The sequence below is a fragment of the Aulonocara stuartgranti genome (genome assembly GCF_965226115.1).
Source record: "Aulonocara stuartgranti genome assembly, chromosome: 6".
Taxonomy (NCBI): domain Eukaryota; kingdom Metazoa; phylum Chordata; class Actinopteri; order Cichliformes; family Cichlidae; genus Aulonocara; species Aulonocara stuartgranti.
In genome coordinates, this window is record NC_138944.1 from 30,484,934 (window position 1) to 30,505,801 (window position 20,868).

The window sequence follows — 20,868 nt, forward strand, 5'->3', positions numbered from 1 at the left end:
AAGCAGCGATTCAGCAATCTAATGCATAAAACTGTAACATTAACATTTTACGAACATTAAAAAGGTGAATCAATATCAAGTCTCTTGTCATCAGATGGTGAGTAGTAGGGTTGATCTGATATCCTCGTGTTGGTGTTGTTCCCAGACCATCATGAAAATGTTGTTCCAGGATCAACATTGCAAGTGACCAATCAGAATGTTGTGACGTCATACTTTTGCGACTTCGGGAAAAAACAGCGTAAAACAAAAAACTGTACTTAAGCTGCGTGAAACCGCCTCTGTCCGCCGATCAACGGACCCTGACCGTAACCCTTTAATAAACAGTAAGCAGAATTGATATTGTCCTTGCAACATTGGAATTTCATAAATGCACGAATGGCTTGGCGCGCAAAAGAATAACGTCACAACAATGTGATTGGTCACTTGCAATGTTGAACCTGAAACAACATTTTCATGATGGTCTGGGAACAACACCAACACGAGGATATCAGATCATCCGAGTAGTAGTGCCAGTGTGGGCGCAGCTGCACCAGGAACCACGGATTTCCTTAGAATTAAAAAATTATAACGTTTTTGTAAAAAAATCCTTACTTTTGTCTATAAAAGTACACATTACACCATCAGTTACTGTGGTAACTAGAACTCCATAAAAGCCCGTTAATCCAACAGTTTGTTTTTTGTATACAGCACACGATTTGAAACAAAGTGCCGTTATAAAATGACAGAGCAACAACATCCTTCTCTCTGACACTTGTACTGTTGTTTATCTTGCTGTGGAGACAATAAAATCATTTTATATTCAAGCAGCGATTCAGCAATCTAATGCATAAAACTGTCTTTTTATTTATAACTGTAACATTAACATTTATGAACATTAAAAAGGTGAATCAATATCAAGTCTCTTGTCATCAGATGGTGAATAACAGAAGTATGTGCATTGTACCAACATGAGCTGGTGTGAGGACGCAGGTACAGTCGGGCATCTGTAAGACGCTGGCGACTCTCCGCAGTATTTAAACCTTTGTGGAAGGCAACAGTGCTGTAAACAGTGTTTAAGACTTCTGTAGCTCTGCAGGGGGTAAGTATGTGCAATCAGGATGCACTGGAACAAGAAGAAAAGTAATGACAATGAGATTCAGTCAGACACACGTGCAGTGCTGAAATTATCACATGGCTGTTAGAATTTAAAAAAAATAAAATAAAAATCCTTTATCAGACAATATTTCATAGTTAAAAAGTCCTTGCTTGTCCCACTTGTGCTGAGGTAATGTATGAGTCGGCATAAATATGTAGCTCTAACGCTTTTAGAGCCTCTCTTCCCTCCGTCGCAGACACTTAACGCACCTGCTGCATCCACAAAGCAACTTGCATTGTGGAGGAACCGCACACACACTCTTCACCCTGCTGCCTTCTGGCAAGAGGTACTGGAGTATTCAGGCCCTCACTGCCAGACTGTGAGACAGTTTCTTCCCAAGCTGTTAGACTCCTGAACACTCAGTAACTGGACTGACACACATGCATACCTTCATACACGTCAATACCAAGCACTTATCTGCAGAATCACACACATTCATACACCAAGTTACTTTTTGCACATTTCTATTGCACTGTTGTGTCTGTATCGTGCTGTCTCTTGTTGCACTGTCTTTGTTTTTGCACACTGCACTTTATGTAGTCCTGTGTTGATTATCTGTTCTATGTCATATGTAGCACCACGGTCTTGGAGGAACGTTGTCTCGTCTCATTGAGTACTGCACATGGTTGGAATGACAATAAAGCCACTTGACATCACGCCCCATTTTTATATTTACATTTAACGCACACAAACTTTTTTGGAGAACTGGGATTGTATTAAATCAAAGCTTTTCTGTTTCTGGAAGTTAATTTGATTAGCTAAAGGATGCTGAGATTTGTAGTGGTTTATCTCAAGACTTGTTCACATACCTGCTGTTTTCCCTCTCCTGTGCAATCGCCTGAAAGAATCTTTTCAGATGTTCTTCACTGGAGGAAAAACTTTCACAAAGCCACCTAAAGGCCCATGAATTCTCCTGCAACACAAGAAAGCTGATTAAACAACAAACAACAGCACAGCCCCCGAGAATTCAAAGTGTGAAATTATAGAATCTTTTCAGTCAATAGTGACCCCAAACAAACAGACAAAGCATACAATTTTAAAGTTGTGGTGTCATATGTTTAACTGCGAGTAACACTCTCACCTAAGAGAAAGCATCCTGCATCCTAAGTGTGAAAATGTCAGAAGAAAGACTTCTGTGAACAGCTGGAAACTACACACTAAACTCCAGCTGCTTTTATTAATTTGGAGAGTTATTTATCCATTACTGGTGTGTTAATCTGACCTGTCACAGGTGGTTTCCATCACAGATGAGACTTGAGTGAAGAGCTGGATCTTAAACATTTCTTTAGAGAGCAGCTACAAAATTGTAGATCAAAGTAAGAGTACTGACAGGGACTAGAAAGAGAGAGCATATTTCTCCTGTTTTGGCTTCCCTTCATTGGCTTCCTGTTAAATCCAGAATTGAATTCAAAATCCTGCTCCTCACATACAAGGTCTTAAATAATCAGGCCCCATCTTATCTTAATGACCTTGTAGTACCATATCACCCTATTAGAGCACTTCACTCTCGCTCTGCAGGCCTACTTGTTGTTCCTAGAGTATTTAAAAGTAGAATGGGAGGGAGAGCCTTCAGTTTTCAGGCCCCTCTTCTGTGGAACCAGCTTCCAGTTTGGATTCGGGAGACAGAATTAACTGAGGGAAAACAGTGTGTGGTTCCAATAGCCGAAGACATGTGGATTTTATGACTCTTCCACAGTGTGTCTTTTGTTTTGTTCCCCCCCCCCCCCCAAGTCTTAAAAGGTAGGTTTTCCTCCCCACTGTTACCAGTTGGTTGGGTCATCTGTATTACCTTCCAATAAATCATAGCAGGAGGTGACTATTCCTGTGATTTGGTGCTATATAAATAAAAAATGACCTGTAATCAATTTGAGAAGAGTGAGGCTGAGAGTGATTCTCTAAAACAAGCTTTTCCATGTTTCTTTATACTGTACTTGTCTTATTTGTTATGCACGTCTGTTGTTTTGTAATTTGAGGGGGTGGGGGGGAAGGAAAAAAAGGAAGGCCATCCAGTGCCAAATGAAAAGATGCAGATCCATCCGCTGTGGCGACGCCTTGGGAAATAAGGGAGCCGCGAAAAGTACCTTTAATTATTTCTTTAGCGAGACAAAGATGCAAGAGACACTCAAACTGTCATAGTTACACAAAATTATAGCACCGTTATTGTTGCGTGTGCCAATAGAGCCCTTTACATGATATAGCTTAAGTATGTGAAAGCACAAACAGTGGCGTGGCGTCTATGGAAGGAAAGCAAGAGTTGGCTACCTGAAAGGTGTTGAGCACAGGTAGGATCGGATACAAAACGGAATCGAGGATTCTTTGGCTCAAAGCTTCCGTCACCAACAGGAGCAAGGCCTGATCTGGATACACCTGCGAACACATTGGACTGTTTAGTTCTCGCAAATTCTAAACACTGAAGTGTAAGTGTTAATGCACTGACCTCATGCAAGGATCGTGGGATCTGCATATTGGAGCCCTTCTGATCAAGCAATATCCCTTTCACAACATCCCGCGCTTCCTTCATCATTCAGACATCGAGGAGACAAAATACAGAATGAAACAAAGCAGAGAAACATGGAGAAAGCTGCAAGTCTAACTCTAACAATCAAGAAGTACACACCTGCAGAAACTGCATACTGGGCATGGGTAAAGCAGTGAGTGAACCGCAAGGCTTGTTGACAATCGAGAGCAAACTGGTCCAACACCGAGACTGGATCAGAGGAGTATTAGACATGCAGTCAGACATGGGACATACTAGTCAAGGTTTTAACAAGTATAAAATGTACCTAAACCAAGAAATAAAGATGGCAGATATCTAGAGACAAAAACATTTTTCAGACTTGAATGAGGAGCTTTTAACTTACATCAGCATATACAGCACTGCAGCATCCCTGAGCCCTGAGAGCAAACCTCACCAGCTCATGACGTTTCAGCGGCACAGCATCTACACACAGAGGAATCAGATTTATTATCAATCCTTGTTTTATACTAAATCTTATCCTGAAGCTACGTTTACACTGCAAACCTCATTGCTTCATTTGGATATTTTGCGTTGATTTTTTTTGTTGAACTGTTCATATTAATGATGCAATTGTGTGGCCAAAATCAGATTCCCATGTGACCTGATTCATATGCTCTTGTTACTGTTCTTACAGCAACAAAGACTTCTCACACAGGAGGCGGTCATACAGAAGCAAGCACAGAGGTCACAGTTAGTATAACTTTAAAGGGCTGTAGCTGCAATCACATGACATTATTGTGCATGTGACATCTCTATTGAGGTGTATGTGGATGCACAGTTGAAGCGGGAATGTGGTGGAGTGATGACATGAATGGCTTCAGTAATGCACTTTCAACTGAAAATTTCGTGATAATTACAGTAACACTAAGAAAAATCAGACACAAGCACAAACTGACTTGGGTCACTTCTGAACTTGGTACAAACCCCCCCCCCCAAAAAAAAACAAAACATCTCTGCTGGACCTTCAATAGACTCCCACGCTGCACCAGCACAGCAGAGCTCTCCCGGTTTACTGACTGGTGTCAGCTTTGGTGCAGTCGCTGTTTCAAAGACTTTGAGATAAAAGAGGAAGAGGTCCGGAGTAAAGTGGGAAGCGGGAGCATTCACCGAGGGGAACAAACTTGTGAGAGCTGATGAAAAGTCTCCAGCCATGCACATGAAGTAGGGGATGAGGTCTTGTATCTGCTGATACCTGACAGAGAAACAAATCCAATGCAGCAAGTCAGCAACATGTCACTGCTGGTGTCTAAATATTTAAACGTTTGATTTGAGATTTTAGTTTCTCTATAGATGGTAACTGCAGATTGACAGTCATTTCTGAACCTATATTTAACGAATTAATGAACTCCAGATGGGGTTTTAAACTATGAAATATGGAAGAGCTACAGTTTTCCCCTTTTTCAATTAAAAATGTATTATCCATCCTAGACTGGAAGAAGAAGATTGAAAATGTGAAGCAAGTGCAGAAGCGCCTCAAACCTCCCCTCTTCCTAATGGCCGTGGCGTGGGGGTGATCGGCTTATAGTTTTTACTTTGTAAATGTAGAACAAAACACGTTACACCTACGACACTGATATCCTGATCCAGGAAACTGTCTCACTCTCGCCTGCACCTGGATCAAGGATTTTCTTACAAAGTGCCGACAAATAGTCAAGCCTGGTCCTCACCTCACCCCCAAAACACCACTCAGTGCTGGTTATGTTTTTAAATCATGTACTGACATGACAATAACACAAAATGCACTTTGCTGGAAAGAAAAACAGAGGAACCTGTGCATGTACTCACTGTGCGGTGTTGTCTGTCTGGACGACTCGTAGATATCGACACAGCTCTCTGTACCTGCAGACAGAAACAACACAGTTAGACAGCTGTCTACACACAGCAAAGTGAATGAGTTCACGTATACAAACCTGCGCTGATGCTGCAGTAGCTCCGTCCTCAGCAGAATCACAGAAATCTGTTCAGTCAGGACGTCTTTCTTGCCTTTGTCCTTACGCACGCCTGACACGTTCTGTCCCTTCATCACAGACACGAGCAGGACGTCGTTCCAGGGGCGAACACACAGGCTGGAGCACACAAACATCAAGTTATAGCAACAACATATACATGTAACAGGTAACCCTGGAGGTTAAAGGGCGAGCATACCTGTTTCTCATGTTCCTCAGCTCAGCTGGGAAATGCAGTTTCTTGCAAAACTCCTGTAGTTTGTTAATGAAGTCTGGAGTAAAATTAGCCATCACCATCTGTCTCTGTACCAATGCTATTACCCTGGTAAGCACACACAAACACAAGTAGAAGATGAATATCCAGGTGAATGAGCTACAGGTATAACACAAGAAGTCAACGTGCATGCATTTACCTCTGCAGTAACATCGTTTTAGCTGTATCAACATTAGCCATTGGAGAAGCAAAGATGAAACCCCTGTAAATGGAATAAAAAAAATATTGAAAAACATTTGAAAATTAAGAAAAAAAGGAATGTGTGTAGAAGCGGAAATGCTGCAGTGAGTACCCTGAGAAATGGAAATGTCTAATAAAGTCCTCAGCAGCCCCCAGACTCATGATGACTGCCGCTCTGCTGTCCTGTTGATCTGCCTGGTTCAGGAACGAGGACACAAACTCAAACACCGGTGAGTAACTGGAACAAACACAACAAAAAACAAAGGAAAGTTAAAGAGACGTCTTAATATACAAGTGTGTGGACTCGTTCCAGCACTGCACTCCTAAAATTAACAGCTGACCTCACTGAAACGTTACGTCAGACTTTTTCAACTCGGTTTTCCTGGGTCTTTTCAGGTGTGTTATGAATAAATCTTCTTTTTTACAGTACCGGTACTAGTTTTATTTTGTTGCATTTATCCGCGACACCTTAAAGGCCGGTCCGTGAAAATATTGTTGGGCATGAACCGGTCCGTGGCGGAAAAAAGGTTGGGGACCGCTGGTTTAGAGGAGAAGTCAGTAATGCATCAACAGAACAAGCAATAAATAAAGAAATACTTTTAAAACAAATAATTAAATCAAAAATATAAAATCGCAGATTTACAACCAGGCAGTCCTATGAAAAAAAACTGAAGCTTTTATAACACTATCTCCAAATACGTCACTAAAAGCAAAGAAAAGTGTGCACCCTTTCTCCAAGAATGGCTGATGTTAAGGCATCAGCTGTGTTAAACAATATTGGTCACCAGGACTCAGGGAACCAAAATGACCTCAGATGGTCTAAAGGGACATGTTTTTGAGGTGAGCCTTGGTGATCTGTAGGATGAATAGCTGGTCTTTCCACAGGTTTAAGCTCATTACTGGGAATGTTCAAGGCAAAAATTGTCACAGCAACTTCCATGGACCTGATCCGTAACAAGATATGGCAGACTTGCCCCCCCCAGACTTGCCCCCTTCCTGAGCTCTGTTTTGCTGCAGGTTTCTCCTGCAGTGTGAGTTTTTCCCTTCACACTGTCACCAAGTACTTGGCTCGAGAGGGGTCGGCTAACTGTAGGATCTTCACCTTACAATCCAAATCACTGTGAGGCACTTGTTGATGTAATTTGACACTATATAACTAAAGTTTATTGAATTGACCACAATTCAAGCCCAAGTGAATATAAAGACCACTGATGGCTACTTTCTTCTTCTTTTTTGTGTGGGTTTCACAAAAAACTGTACCAACCAGATTAGAAAGACCTCCTACACCTGATGGAGCTCATGACATGTGATGCTCTGACCAATGACCAGAAGGAAGTGCTGAACAAGGTGATCCACGACAGTGGTTCACACTTCAATGTTGGCCTTCTGTCAAATGTCTAAATAATTATACAAAGTTATTGTGAACTGGACTGTACATCAAAGCAGAGCATTAAGTGATTTACGAGCCAGCTGCTTGATGTATACCTGCAAGCTCAAGAAGCTTAAAAAGCCTTAAAAAGTCTGACTTGGGGAAAGTGATGAAGTTCCATGTTGAAGGTGGTGGCGGCAGTGCAGCAAAGGCAGAGGGTGGAGACAGCGGACAGCTATGACCGTGCCCATCCCGTAGACAGTGTAAAAACACTGACCTGAATAATCAATGTAAATGCTCCACATATTTATAGACATATTGGGAATCTCTTACAGCTATGGATTTATAATTGGTCCAGATGTGGCTCCTAATCATTGCAATATAGAAATCAAAATCTGAGTGTTATGAAACATACTTGTAGATGAAGCCTTGTTGGTTCTCTTGGCTCAGACCATATTCCTTTAGTGCCTCGCCTTTCATGTAGGACGAGTAGAGCGCAGAGAGCTCTTGTCTGAACTGCTGCAGCAACGTCGCTGGACATGAAGTGAAAATAAATAAATACATTAGTAAGATATATTTAAAGTACAGTACAAGAGGCTCATCTCGGGTGTCTCCTCGCATGAATTTGTTGTTTGCACCTGCTTGTCGGAGGTGCGAGTCCATTTCTGACAGGGTGAGGTTGAAAGCAGTCAGTCCTCCCAGCAGCTTATGGTTTCTGAGGTTGCTCCAGAAGGCGCTCCTCTTGTGGCTGTTGCAGTGACAAATGCCGCTCACGCACCACATTTCACACTGAAAAACCAGCGAGAAAAGCACATCAATCACTATTTTGTAAGAGACCTCCCCATGACTTCAAGGACCTGCTGGGGACATAGGGATGTAAAACTTCACTGACATAAGCTGGTGCTTGTTCATGAAGAGCTCTAAAAATCAAAACCTGAATTTTTTTAATCGACTCTGAATTTAATCTGGAGTCAGTGCAGCTGGGTCAGCAACAGCGTGCCATGAGAGCTCTTGGAAGACTTAGCACTCTGACCAACCTTCAGACATTCCAGGAAGTTGTGTTTACTTAGACAACAATGAATTACAGCAATCCAGGGGTAAAGAAATAAATGCATAAATAACAATCTCCAGGTCAGAGTGCGACACAATGGGACTTGACAATATGTCTTTAGTGATAAAAACAAGTGTGAACCACAGATCAGACATGAACACTCAAAGTGATGTTCATGTCAAATCCTGATAGAAATTTAGCAAACAAGGCAAGGCGACCAAGAGCTTCTATTTCCTTAGGCAAAAATAAGTCAGGGGCATAAACAAGGACTTCCTCATTAAATTGGAGAAAGCTGTTTGCCATCCAACTCTTCATAGACCTATTCAGGATCTGTAGCTTAAAAAGAGAGATGTATAACTGAAGGTCATCAGCATAGCAGATAGCAGCGATGACAGTCATGTTGTTAAAGGTCCCCAAAATGTGCTGAAGAGGGAGCAGATACAACGGAAACAATAAGAGCCCAGTACAGAACCTTATGGCACACCACAAGTAAGAGAAGTGGAAGAGGACCTGTATTCAAAATTAGCTTAAAATGAGCTGATAACACTACAAAAAAATCTTTAATTCTTTATTTCCCCCCATACTGTTTCTTGATACAGTGTTATTAAAAAACAAAACAAAAAACAAAGTATGCATTTATTTAATTTTTGAGTAGGCAAGAGCAAAAACAAGCAAAAAAACAGATGAATACAGTTTAGTGAACCCTCCAAACTGCTGGTCAGAAACATTTTGTCCTGTTAACATTAACACCTACCAATGATGCCAGCTTATCGCAGATGTAGCAGAAGCACTGATCACAAATGAGCTGGTTACTGTCTACTGGCATGTTAGTCTCCAACTCTGTAGGCCTGAGCGTGCCAAAGAAAAGCAGTGTGAGCACCTGACACAGTAAGACGGGGGTAAAGAGCACTGATGGTCATTTCAAAGTGTATCTCACGTAAAAGGGTGTATGGGACAGTCGTAGCGAGCATGAGGTAGCACATCAGCGTGGCGGGAGAAGGTCACGACCAGGTCTTCCTCCAGAGTGCTGGGAGAGGACACGCAGTCTGGAACACAGAGGCTGTTAGTGATTAGTCATAAGATCATCCACAAACACATGGAGCAAACAAAATAAAACCGCTGTCACCTTTTTCCTTCACATCCACCACCTCCACGATGAGGCAGGACATGTCTCTGTCATCCTTATGATCATCGTCATCATCACTACTCAGGATGATTATATCTCCACTGTCTGCTGGCGTGCACATCAGAAATGCCTGGTTAAAAAAAGAAGAAGAAAGAAACAGAAAAAGGAAAACCAACCATCAGTTAGTTCACAGATGCAGACCTGCAGTATGAAATGCGTGCATGAATGTAGACTTAACCCTGCAGTCATGCACCAAGGCTGCTAGCCCACAGGCTCAGCTGTGTGCTTTGTTGTGAATTTCTAAACTTTAGAGGTCATACTTTCTCAACAACACTGTGTTATTCTGCAGCATGAACTGTTCCAGCCAGGCCTAACAAAGGGACAGTACGGTTTTCTTACTTTTAAGAGGACAGTTATTTATTTTTACAACTTTAGAAACGCGTAGAAAAAAAAGTCGACCTCGCGCTTTATTAGCTGCAGGCGAACGTGTAACGTAAACCACATAAATGACCGCGTCGGTACCGTAAACCATAGTTTTCTTACCTTGTTCTGTTTTACTGTTTGTGTCTAAACCGAAGTACGCTTTCCTTCGCGCCTGGCGACTGAAATTTCTGCGTCACCGGATGTGATGGCGTCGCTTCCTCTGCTGCTGTTTCTTTCTTCTGTTTTTTGCGGCTGTGTAACAGCTTCGAGTTGCATTACCGCCGCCTCCCGCATAGAAGAGAGAAAACAGTCTAATTAAGGTGAAAATCATCATCTTGTTAATACATTGCTCCTAAAAATGAAGGGAACACTTGGTCACTCGGTCGAGTCTCTTCAACTTTGTCAGTTAGGAAGTAGAAAGCATGTAAGCCACTTCTTCAGGTTAACATCAGTGTTAAGCCTGGGTTTGAGGTATGAGCTCACCACCTTCTGACCAATCAAATGTTCGTCTTCCCTCCTGTCCGACCTCCATGCTCGGACGGGACCATGTTTAGATCCAGTTTTTCTATGTATTCTTTACTTCCTCTCTGACAGTCAAACATCACTGAAGATAACATGTATTAAATTAAATACTCAATAATAATCTGTCAGATTTTTACCAGAATTGTGATATTGGTAAATCTGTTTACTAACACTTTCCTTCCTGGGATCAAATAGACCTTAATGATATATTCAAAACACATTCATTAAACACTTTTAATACACAGCTACTGCACTCTGTCCTCTCATGGCAGGTTACTTTCAGTATGCATAAATTATGTGATTTATCAGATGCTGCCAGCATCAATACAGGGAGTGCAGAATTATTAGGCAAGTTGTATTTTTGAGGAATAATTTTATTATTGAACAACAACCATGTTCTCAATGAACCCAAAAAACTCATTAATATCAAAGCTGAATGTTTTTGGAAGTCGTTTTTAGTTTGTTTTTAGTTTTAGCTATTTTAGGGGGATATCTGTGTGTGCAGGTGACTATTACTGTGCATAATTATTAGGCAACTTAACAAAAAACAAATATATACCCATTTCAATTATTTATTTTTACCAGTGAAACCAATATAACATCTCCACATTCACAAATATACATTTCTGACATTCAAAAACAAAACAAAAACCAATCAGCGACCAATATAGCCACCTTTCTTTGCAAGGACACTCAAAAGCCTGCCATCCATGGATTCTGTCAGTGTTTTGATCTGTTCACCATCAACATTGCGTGCAGCAGCAACCACAGCCTCCCAGACACTGTTCAGAGAGGTGTACTGTTTTCCCTCCTTGTAAATCTCACATTTGATGATGGACCACAGGTTCTCAATGGGGTTCAGATCAGGTGAACAAGGTGGCCATGTCATTAGTTTTTCTTCTTTTATACCCTTTCTTGCCAGCCATGCTGTGGAGTACTTGGACGCGTGTGATGGAGCATTGTCCTGCATGAAAATCATGTTTTTCTTGAAGGATGCAGACTTCTTCCTGTACCACTGCTTGAAGAAGGTGTCTTCCAGAAACTGGCAGTAGGACTGGGAGTTGAGCTTGACTCCATCCTCAAACCGCAAAGGCCCCACAAGCTCATCTTTGATGATACCAGCCCAAACCAGTACTGCACCTCCACCTTGCTGGCGTCTGAGTCGGACTGGAGCTCTCTGCCCTTTACCAATCCAGCCACGGGCCCATCCATCTGGCCCATCAAGACTCACTCTCATTTCATCAGTCCATAAAACCTTAGAAAAACCAGTCTTGAGATATTTCTTGGCCCAGTCTTGACGTTTCAGCTTGTGTGTCTTGTTCAGTGGTGGTCGTCTTTCAGCCTTTCTTACCTTGGCCATGTCTCTGAGTATTGCACACCTTGTGCTTTTGGGCACTCCAGTGATGTTGCAGCTCTGAAATATGGCCAAACTGGTGGCAGCTGCACGCTTGACTTTTCTCAGTTCATGGGCAGTTATTTTGCGCCTTGGTTTTTCCACACGCTTCTTGCGACCCTGTTGACTATTTTGAATGAAACGCTTGATTGTTCGATGATCACGCTTCAGAAGCTTTGCAATTTTGAGACTGCTGCATCCCTCTGCAAGATATCTCACTATTTTTGACTTTTCTGAGCCTGTCAAGTCCTTCTTTTGACCCATTTTGCCAAAGGAAAGGACGTTGCCTAATAATTATGCACACCTGATATAGGGTGTTGATGTCATTAGACCACACCCCTTCTCATTACAGAGATGCACATCACCTAATATGCTTAATTGGTAGTAGGCTTTCGAGCCTATACAGCTTGGAGTAAGACAACATGCATGAAGAGGATGATGTGGACAAAATACTCATTTGCCTAATAATTCTGCACTCCCCGTATACAGCCCACACACTGAGCCAGACACCTCTCCTCTCCTCCTCTGTGCTTCGGTCTCGTCCAGCAGTCAGCACGGGAGGAAGGTTGAAACTGAACGGAAATATAAGCCATTTCTGCAGAATCAGTCTCAAGCAAATCCACAGGAGATCAAACTGAATCCATTAAAACACAAAGTAGTACAGTCCTGTACTGATTAAAGGTTTGAGTGGGCTGAAGCAGCGAGTCTGGGAACAGCTGCTTTAGAAATCAGAAATGCGTTTGCCTCTTATTGCAAGATGATTTATCTTCAGCTCTGGGTCATCAGGTTCACGCTTACTGTTCGTTTGGATAAAAGTTGACTTTGAAAATGAACTGAGCAAACCTGACATTTAACAAAGGCCCTCAACTTGCTTACAAATGCAGGTAATCCTCACAACAAACAACGTTATGAAACTGCTGTTTGTTTATTGAAACGCTGATCAATATTAATACTCAGTTAACCCGAAATCCACAAATTTTATGACCAGTGTGGGTCACTGAAAGCCAATGGGTTGGTTGGGTACCTTTAAAATGACAGTATAACTGAAAAGATGGAGATGAAGAAGTTTTATTTTTCAATAAACAAGCCCAAAAACTTGAAACTGGAACATAAATTACAATGACATCACTGTTTTTCAAGAATAACGCAACCACATGAGCCACTATTTTGATCCAAGTCCATCCAGGGTTATAAAGTTTATTACAGAACAAGCAGCAGGTAAAAGAGTGGTCGTGATGATCTCCTGGAGTTCAGTCATACAGTGGACGTGCTGCTGCTCTTCCTGTCCGTGTTGCGAGTATGACACCTCCTGGCTGCTGCTCTGTGGTTCCTCTGGGCCTCCGTCAGCCCATCTGCAGCCTCTGTTCTCAGCTCTGCAGCATCTGTCTGGGACTGCAGCGCTCCCTGCTCCTCCTCAGCGCTCTGAGCAGGCATGTGCTTGAGCCACTGCTGGTAGTAACCACGGAAACCGTCAATTTGGACCAGATAGTTGTTTCTGGATTTGTACTGGGATAGAGAGAGGGGAGAGGGTGCCAAAAAGTGAGGGGACCAGAGTGAAAGGAGAAATGTGAGTCATACAGTCACCTTCCAAGTTGGATCTTTGTTGTGCCACGAAATGAGAAGAAGTTGTCTGTTTACAGACTGCACTGAAGTCAGTAAACAGAGAGGCATTAAGATTGACAGCATACACACTTCAATTAGAGCAAAATAGTTTACAGTGTTTTTTATTCCCGTGTTTCCAATTTAGATTTTACTTGACTGGTCTTGCCTGTGTATTTTAACATTGGCTGGACTTGCAACTTGCCTGCTTTGGACTGCAGCCAGTAATAATTGTTCTGCTCTGCAGCCTCAGTGAGCTTGGCACCAGCTGAAGTCTGTGATAAGAGACTCACTGGAGAGGCAGCTAATTATATCAAATCAAATCAAATCAAATCACTTTTATTGTCACATCACATGTGCAGGTACATTGGTACAGCACATGTGAGTGAAATTCTTGTGTGCGAGCTTCACAAGCAACAGAGTTGTGCACTCTGTGTTATATGGCACTTATTTGTGAATTAGAAAAAAAAAAACTTATAAAGGAATATCCTAGCAATTATTTGAAAAGAGCATATGCCTTCTCTAAATATGTGGGAAACACTCATGTACCAATCATTACAGATGTGCTCAGTATAGATGGGTGCATGCTGACCTGGTTATAGTTGGGAGGATATTGTGCAGCAAACTCCAGCTGTCTGATGATGACCTCATTAGGCCAGACTTTCATGTCACTCATGGTTTTAAGGATTGTTCTTAGGTAGACGTAATCCAGTTTGCGACTCGCTCGGCCAATCAGAGCAGAGAACACGTGGACGTTAGGCCTCAGTCCTGCTTCCTGAGAAAAAACGCATAGAGCAAAGTTAACTAAGATGCACAAGCACCTAAACCCTGCATTCCTTCTACCAACCAGCAGGGGGCGAGTTCTGCACTAACAATGCCAGAGACAGAATTCAGGTCAATAAACAGCCAAATTTAGTGTAATAACATATGCTTTGTCACCTCTATGCCTTTCAGCAACTGAAGGCCGTCTTTCTGCTGGTCACAGGCTAATGCAAGGCACCCAAATGTCTGCAGATCCACATTTACATTGCGCTGTCTCATTACACTCAGCACAGCCTGAAAAGTGAAAGAAGTGTGTGAAAAACAGCACGCACAGTTTAAACATTTCTAACTCCAATTTTGTTAACGTTTACCCAAGTTTAAAATTTGTGTTCCTTCCTCCTCCAGATTTACAGATACCAGATAGACAACAGTTTTTCTGAGGACTATTTCTCCTAAGAAGTTGCTCCAGGATGGGCGTCACAAACAAAAACAACACACACACACACACACACACACACACACACACACACACACCTTTGCCTTGTCCAAGTCCCCGGCTCGCGCTGATCTGTGAATCACAGAGTTGAAGAACGCGACATCAAGCTTCACTTGATGCCGTTTGGCGACCTTCAACAACACCTGCAGAGACTGGTAGCCTGGCTCCATCGTGTCGGCCAGTAGGGTCAGAGTCCTGAGGTTTGGACTGAGTCCGTTAGCTTCCATCCTCTCTAGAAAACCTTTAGCTCCACCGATGAGGGCGAGCCTGTCTGACATTTTATCTACAGTGCCAAGGGAGACCACAGCACCTCTTTTACCCTCAAAAAGTTCTAGTAGGTTAGGAGCAGAGGAGTTGGCGACTAACTCTCCGGGTAATCGGGCATTTACTGTTTGCCTGACCGGTATCAGATGGGCCGAGTCATGTCTGAGTCGCGTCTCACTGCTGTCTTCCTTCTGCTCAGGCTGGATAAATAACCGTCTCTCAAGTAGGTCGATGTCTATCACAGCCTTGCACCTGGACTCCGACACATCCTTGCTCCCTTTCTGACCCTCACAGTCAGTCCCCAGCAGAAGAGCAGTGGCCAAGGCAGGATCGCCAAGTCCACAATCTCTGGCAGTTCTCAGGAGCAGGGTATAGTTGTGCGAGTCAGGACGAATCCCTGACTGCAGCATCTGGCGCCACACCTGAAATGAACATTACGAAGGAGCTCATTTGTGTATCAAGTATCAATATTGTTTAATGACCACCTGATGTATCATTATCAGATTTTTAAGATCAACGAGAGCTGGCATTGGTTGGGCTATTTTAAAGTTTACTCCTAAAAACATCCCACACTTAAGTATTACGTACCTGTAATGCCAGCCTGAATCCTGCCTCTTTGTCCTTCAAGCAGCCCATCAGCAGGTAGTGAAATGTCTCCTGAGTTACAGCATGATCATTCTCCAGCATCTCCTACAAAATGCACACAAACCCAGAATAAGACACAATTTGGTGACAATGGATGAGCTTTCTCCCTTATAAACATGCAGCTGTGTGTCCTACCCTGAGCGTATAAATGCAGGCCTGAAGGTGGTTGGTGACGGCGTGCGCCTTCAGAAGAGCGTGGTACGTGATTGTGCTGAGAGGGTAGTTTTTGCGACGGAGCTCTTGCTCTAGCTTCAGCGCTTGCTGCAGGCCAGCTTGTTTTGAAGGCGACTCGGCGCAGGCGTTGAAGAGCGCCGTGTAGGTTGCATCGTTAGCAGTGAGACCACGCTTCTTCATCTAGGAGAGAAAATAAATAAATAAACAAATAATTACAGAGAGGGTTTCTGACTGTGTATAACGATCTGTCAGAATAAAGGACAAGAATGAATAACACACTTAAATATTAAAAAAAAAAAAACATCTACAATGAAACTAAACTGATTGTGAAAGCTGGCTCTTCTATGGCATTAGTGGACTAAAGCAGTCCCCAAGCTTTTAACCCCTCTGAATTTGAAATAAGACTTATATTTATTTTAACACACAAACACATAGGAGTCTCGCATCAGTGTCTGAAGCTTTAAAAATACTAGAATCTGTTCTTTGATTATAGCCAATCTCCACAGTTTTCCTGACACAAATCTGGAGGGTGGAGGGATTGGCAGCCTGCAGCATTTAAAGTAATGTTTCTCATTAAATCTTGACTGCCATACAAATAAATTTATAGTAACTTTGATGGCTGTAGTAGCTGGTATGTGGGGCAGTTCAATTGTACAAATCATTTGTATTAATCTTAGTCTCTTCTTGTGGATATTAAAAGCGAGGTCCATATTCATGCATCTTCTCTGTGGTCTTCCTTGTTTCCCGCTGGCAGCTCCATCTTCAACATCCTTTGTTCACTACATCCACCATCTCTTCTCTGCACATGTCCAAACCATTTCAGCCTTGCCTCTCTAACTTTGTCTCCAAATTGCTTCACCTGAGCAGCTGTCCCTGTGATAAACTACATTTAGAATTTTGTCCATCCTGGTCACTACTGATGAAAATCAGAGCATCTTCAACTCTGCCACCTTGAACTACTCCTATCTTTAGTCAGAGCCACCGTCTCCCAACCATACACCATCGAAGCTCTTCTAGACCTTCCCTTTAAATCTTTCACCCTGCCTGTTGCTTCGGATTGTTGACCCCAGGCATTCACCTTCTCTACTCCTTGCACATCTCCCGTCTTGCTTCCACCTGCTCCTTAGCCTCACTACATATCACAATGTCATCTGCAAACATCACAATTCAGCAACTGGAAACTGCAGCACCTGAATCAACACCACTCTAAAACTGTCAAACATGAATATTTTAACTTAAGAGTTAGAGTGTACCTTGCACACTGACATCTCATTTCAATTGGTCAAATTAAATATGCTTACATCATTGTAGAGTTTGAAGGCTTTTTTCAGTTGTCCAGCTCGTCCACAGCCTCCTATCAGGACCGTGTAGTTGTACTCCTCCGGCTGCAGCCTCTCTCCCTGCAGCATGTCCCTGCTGAACACATCCAGAGCCTCCTGTAGCTGTGAGAGCACAGAGGAGGGTTATAAACACATCAGCAGGGAAGAGAAAGAACAGAATGCTTCTTTACGTTGGTTGCCAAGTTAAACACAAAGAAGAAGAAGAAGAAGAAGAGAAAGAACAGCAGTTAACATAAAACTGCTCAGCCACACTAACCTTGTTCTCTTTGATGAGCTTTTTGCATTGTAAGAAGTACCAGTACGGTGTATTTCTCCTCACGGGCCTCCTCTGAGGTTTACCGGCGTCTTCTCGCTCTTCTTCGTTCCCGGTTCCGTCTTCCCGGTACTGCAGGTCCCGGAGGCCTGGGCTGCTTTTCCTGAACGTCCTCCTGGAGGCCATGTCGGTAGACAGAGAGCCGAAATTTTCCCAGTCAAGTGGTTCAGAGGGGGAGTCCAGTGGGTCCGCGTCTCCTCGGGAGAGGGCTGACAGACACACGGGCCTAGGATGCCAGGGAGTGTGTGTGAGAAGCCTGGATAAAGGGTGCTGTGACACATCCCGTCTGCCTGTTAGAGTTAGCGGTTCTGGTGACTTCCTAAAGGTTGAAAATGTGCACAGCCTGGCAGCAGGAAGCGATATTTTCCTCCCGTTTCGCGCACACGAACGGACAACGGACGTCAGCATGTTTGTTAGTGTTAGCGAGCTGGTTAAAAGCTAACGGATCATGTCGGGTTTCTTCCTTTTGTCAGAAAACTACAAAATGTGTTACACTTACAAGGCTAGCTAAAGGTGCACTAACTAGCTGCTGACAAGCTGAGTACAACCACGATGTTTCAATGACACAAACTTGCCCAGACCTTAATAGTAGATATACAAATATAATTATGAGCGTCTTTTTGGGGGATTATTTTTTAGATCGTTGGAATAAATTAACAAATTTAATTTAATTTAATTAAAAGTATATTTCTATTAACGGTTTACATAAATTGTTGAAAAATACCAGTCTAGTTAATTAAGGATGGCGTACTTCGATCGACTACATCGACAATATGTTAGTACGCCTGTGTGGTGTTTAGGCTTCACATAATCTTTAGATAGATTGATATCGCCCCCTGCTGGCTATGAAAGTACATTTTCCGTCTTTTGAATGGGGTGAAATGAGGTGAAGGCTAAAGCCACATCTTTCTATTTACTAAACATCCAGGAAAATGTTCTAGTTAATATCTAAGTGGCGGGTCAGGTGGGGTCAAGCAAGGCTTAAATGAAACAGGTAATAAACCCTCAAGTGAATAGGCAGGATAGTTTAGTCAGCATTATTACCCTTGCAAGGAAAGCTACAGCAGCATGTCACACTATGGTATTATTTCAGCAGAGGGCTCCAAGTTCAGTTCAATAGGCTAAAGCTTGTTAACGCATATACTTAACCAGCCAATCACATGACAGGAACTCAGTGCATTTAGGGATGTAGACGTGGTCAAGATGACCAGCTGATGGTCAAACCGAGCATTACATGACTTCCAGTGTGGCAGGTGGGATAGTTTGAGTGTTTCAGAAACTGTTGATTAACTTGGCTTTTCCCACACGATCATCTCTTTTTATTACACTGAATGGTCTGAAAAAGAGAAAATATTCTGTGAGCGGCAGAGGAGAATGAAGCTGATACAAAGGCAACAGTGATTCAAATAACCAGTCGTTACAACCAAGGTATGCAGAATCACACCAGGTGCTACTTCTGTGCGCTAAGAACAGGAAACCGAGGCTACAGTTCGCACAGGCTCACCAACACTGCACGAGAGAAGATTACAAAAACATTTTCCGAGCGGAGGAGTCTTGATTTCTGCTGTGACATTCAGATTGTAGGTTCACAATTTGGCATAAACAGATATGTTTAGTTATAACAGTTCGGACTGGTAGTGATGGTGTAAAAGTGTGGGTGAGTATTTTTTGGCAAACTTAGGGTCCCTTAGCATCAACTGAGCATCACTTTAACACAGCCTATCTGAGTATTGTGGCTGACATTGTTTTTCCCTTTGGGACTAGGCTTTACCCATCTTTTTATGGCTGCTTCCAGTAGGATAACACACCATGTAACAAAGCTCAGGTCATGAAAGTGATTTCTTGAAGATTTAGAGTTAAGTTAAAGGTGAGTTGGACTTAAAATGAGTCCACAGTCACCAGATAGCAATCAAGTACAGCACCTTTAGCATGGTGGTAAAACGGGAGAGTCACATCATGGACGTGCAGCTGAATAATCTGCAGCAACTGTATGATGCTGTCATGTCCACATGGACCAAAATCTCTGAGGAATGTTTCCATCACTGTGAACTCTTTATTGTCATTGCACAGTCATAGTTAGTACAATAGCACAACAAAGTTTGAAAAGTGTCCCACGTCGACACTAAGCACAGTAAACTTTAAAGTGGATAAAAAGTGCAAAAAATGTATGAATAATCAATGCTAGCTTTTATTTGAAATTAAGGAACTAAGTATTTTGGGGTTTTTTCTAAGTTCTGCATTTTGCTGTTATTTTGAGACAAAGCACTGAATTGTGATGTGGAAAGAAGTGCACCTGTTTCCTGTTACAATCCCTGTAGATACATATATTTGGATCTTAATTTTTAATCATGCAAATTACCCAAAACCAACAAAAGTCAAGTACTCTTGGTGAAAATAATCTGCCTTTATGGCACCCTGAAGCTGCCTTTGAAGAAAATAAAAATTCTCTCTCTTCTTCAAGTCTTTATCATTAAAAGGCCAGCATGGCACTCGCTGCTGTGGCTGATCAGAAAAATCAGAAATCTACAACCCCAGTGTACGAGAGACAGCTTCGGCAGTGTTCGGAGTGTTTTTGAGACTGCGACTGAAATCACAGACAGCAAGAAGTTTGGAAAGATTTTGCAGCCGCTGGAGTTTACAGATATGTAAATGTGGACAGATCTTCATTTTTTCAGTTGAATTCAGTTTTATTTCTATTTTGCCAAATTAGAACAACAGTCCCCTAAAGGTGCTGTATATCATGGTCCCATGGAGCCTACAATAATACAGAGAAAACCCCAACAATCACAACCCTCCATGAGCAAGCATTTTTCAACAGTGAAAAGGAAAAACTCCCTTTTAACAGGAAGAAACCTGAAAACGTAACCGAGGAAAGGTGGCAACCGGTCTTTTCCTTCTCATCTAGCCTACCTACAGTACATTTTAGTGTGTCACAGTTCCTGACCAAGTCACACAGACTGATGGGTATCCATGGCTACTCACTCACTTCCTGTGTGCATTGTTTGAGTCAGACTGACGGTGAAGGACATGATTCATATTCATGCAGCTCAAACAGCTTGTCAGGGTGATGACATTATGTTCTCTGAGGTCATCACTGCTGTAGGTGAGCCCAATATCACACAGGAAGCTCCATCTTTAAGTGGCTTTAATAAAGGTCTGAGTAGAGCTCCTGCTGATGGCTCTGTAGGTCAAAGACTACAGGCAGTAATTAACTGTAAATGGGGTTCCATGAACATTAAATGATTCATTTTGACTTTCTGCTTCTTTCCAATTCATTTTGAACTTTGTACATTGTGTTAAAAAGTCTGGATCCCAAATATACTTTATAAAAAGGTAAT

At 42.4% G+C, this 20,868-nt stretch overlaps 2 protein-coding genes across 5 annotated transcripts; both read right to left on the bottom strand.

Annotated features, from left to right (window-relative positions):
- Positions 1-26: 26 nt before the first annotated feature.
- LOC309707769 (uncharacterized protein) lies at positions 27-10,486 on the bottom strand. Of its 4 annotated transcripts, XR_014277071.1 has the most exons (20): positions 10,143-10,486; positions 9,600-9,729; positions 9,411-9,519; positions 9,228-9,321; positions 8,061-8,211; positions 7,838-7,955; positions 6,166-6,291; positions 6,013-6,075; positions 5,799-5,921; positions 5,564-5,719; positions 5,439-5,492; positions 4,616-4,845; positions 3,997-4,076; positions 3,753-3,842; positions 3,573-3,650; positions 3,398-3,502; positions 2,358-2,431; positions 1,945-2,048; positions 944-1,102; positions 27-771 (listed from the first exon to the last, which is right to left on the bottom strand). XR_014277071.1 is itself a non-coding variant. In XM_082535283.1 (19 exons), the coding sequence occupies exons 2-18, from the start codon at positions 9,718-9,720 to the stop codon at positions 1,988-1,990; spliced, it is 1,833 nt and encodes a 610-aa protein (XP_082391409.1). In that variant the 5' UTR covers positions 9,721-9,729; positions 10,143-10,486; the 3' UTR covers positions 27-1,102; positions 1,945-1,987. The 4 variants fall into 4 exon arrangements, 3 of the variants coding, with proteins under 3 accessions (XP_082391409.1, XP_082391410.1, XP_082391411.1); XM_082535283.1 differs by having other exon boundaries at positions 27-1,102; XM_082535284.1 differs by lacking the exon at positions 2,358-2,431 and having other exon boundaries at positions 27-1,102.
- Positions 10,487-12,989: 2,503 nt separating this feature from the next.
- On the bottom strand, positions 12,990-18,475 carry ptcd1 (pentatricopeptide repeat domain 1). Its single transcript, XM_082537783.1, has 8 exons — positions 17,474-18,475; positions 17,179-17,319; positions 15,839-16,057; positions 15,647-15,748; positions 14,833-15,480; positions 14,476-14,592; positions 14,129-14,311; positions 12,990-13,443 (listed from the first exon to the last, which is right to left on the bottom strand). Exons 1-8 carry the CDS (start codon positions 17,936-17,938, stop codon positions 13,192-13,194), a joined length of 2,127 nt encoding a protein of 708 aa, XP_082393909.1. The 5' UTR covers positions 17,939-18,475; the 3' UTR covers positions 12,990-13,191.
- Positions 18,476-20,868: the final 2,393 nt, after the last annotated feature.

Excerpts from the sequence above, each read along its gene's own strand:
- LOC309707769 (XM_082535283.1), bottom strand. The coding sequence starts at position 9,720 with ATGTGCACGCCAGCAGACAGTGGAGATATAATCATCCTGAGTAGTGAT. Across the intron at positions 4,846-5,438 it reads CAGACAGACAACACCGCACA|GTATCAGCAGATACAAGACC; the intron begins GTGAGTACATGC and ends TTTCTCTGTCAG. Across the intron at positions 4,077-4,615 it reads AGCGTGGGAGTCTATTGAAG|ATGCTGTGCCGCTGAAACGT; the intron begins GTCCAGCAGAGA and ends CTCTGTGTGTAG.
- ptcd1 (XM_082537783.1), bottom strand. The coding sequence starts at position 17,938 with ATGCTGACGTCCGTTGTCCGTTCGTGTGCGCGAAACGGGAGGAAAATA. Across the intron at positions 16,058-17,178 it reads CCTTCAAACTCTACAATGAT|ATGAAGAAGCGTGGTCTCAC; the intron begins GTAAGCATATTT and ends TTTCTCTCCTAG. Across the intron at positions 14,593-14,832 it reads GGGACTTGGACAAGGCAAAG|GCTGTGCTGAGTGTAATGAG; the intron begins GTGTGTGTGTGT and ends TTCACTTTTCAG.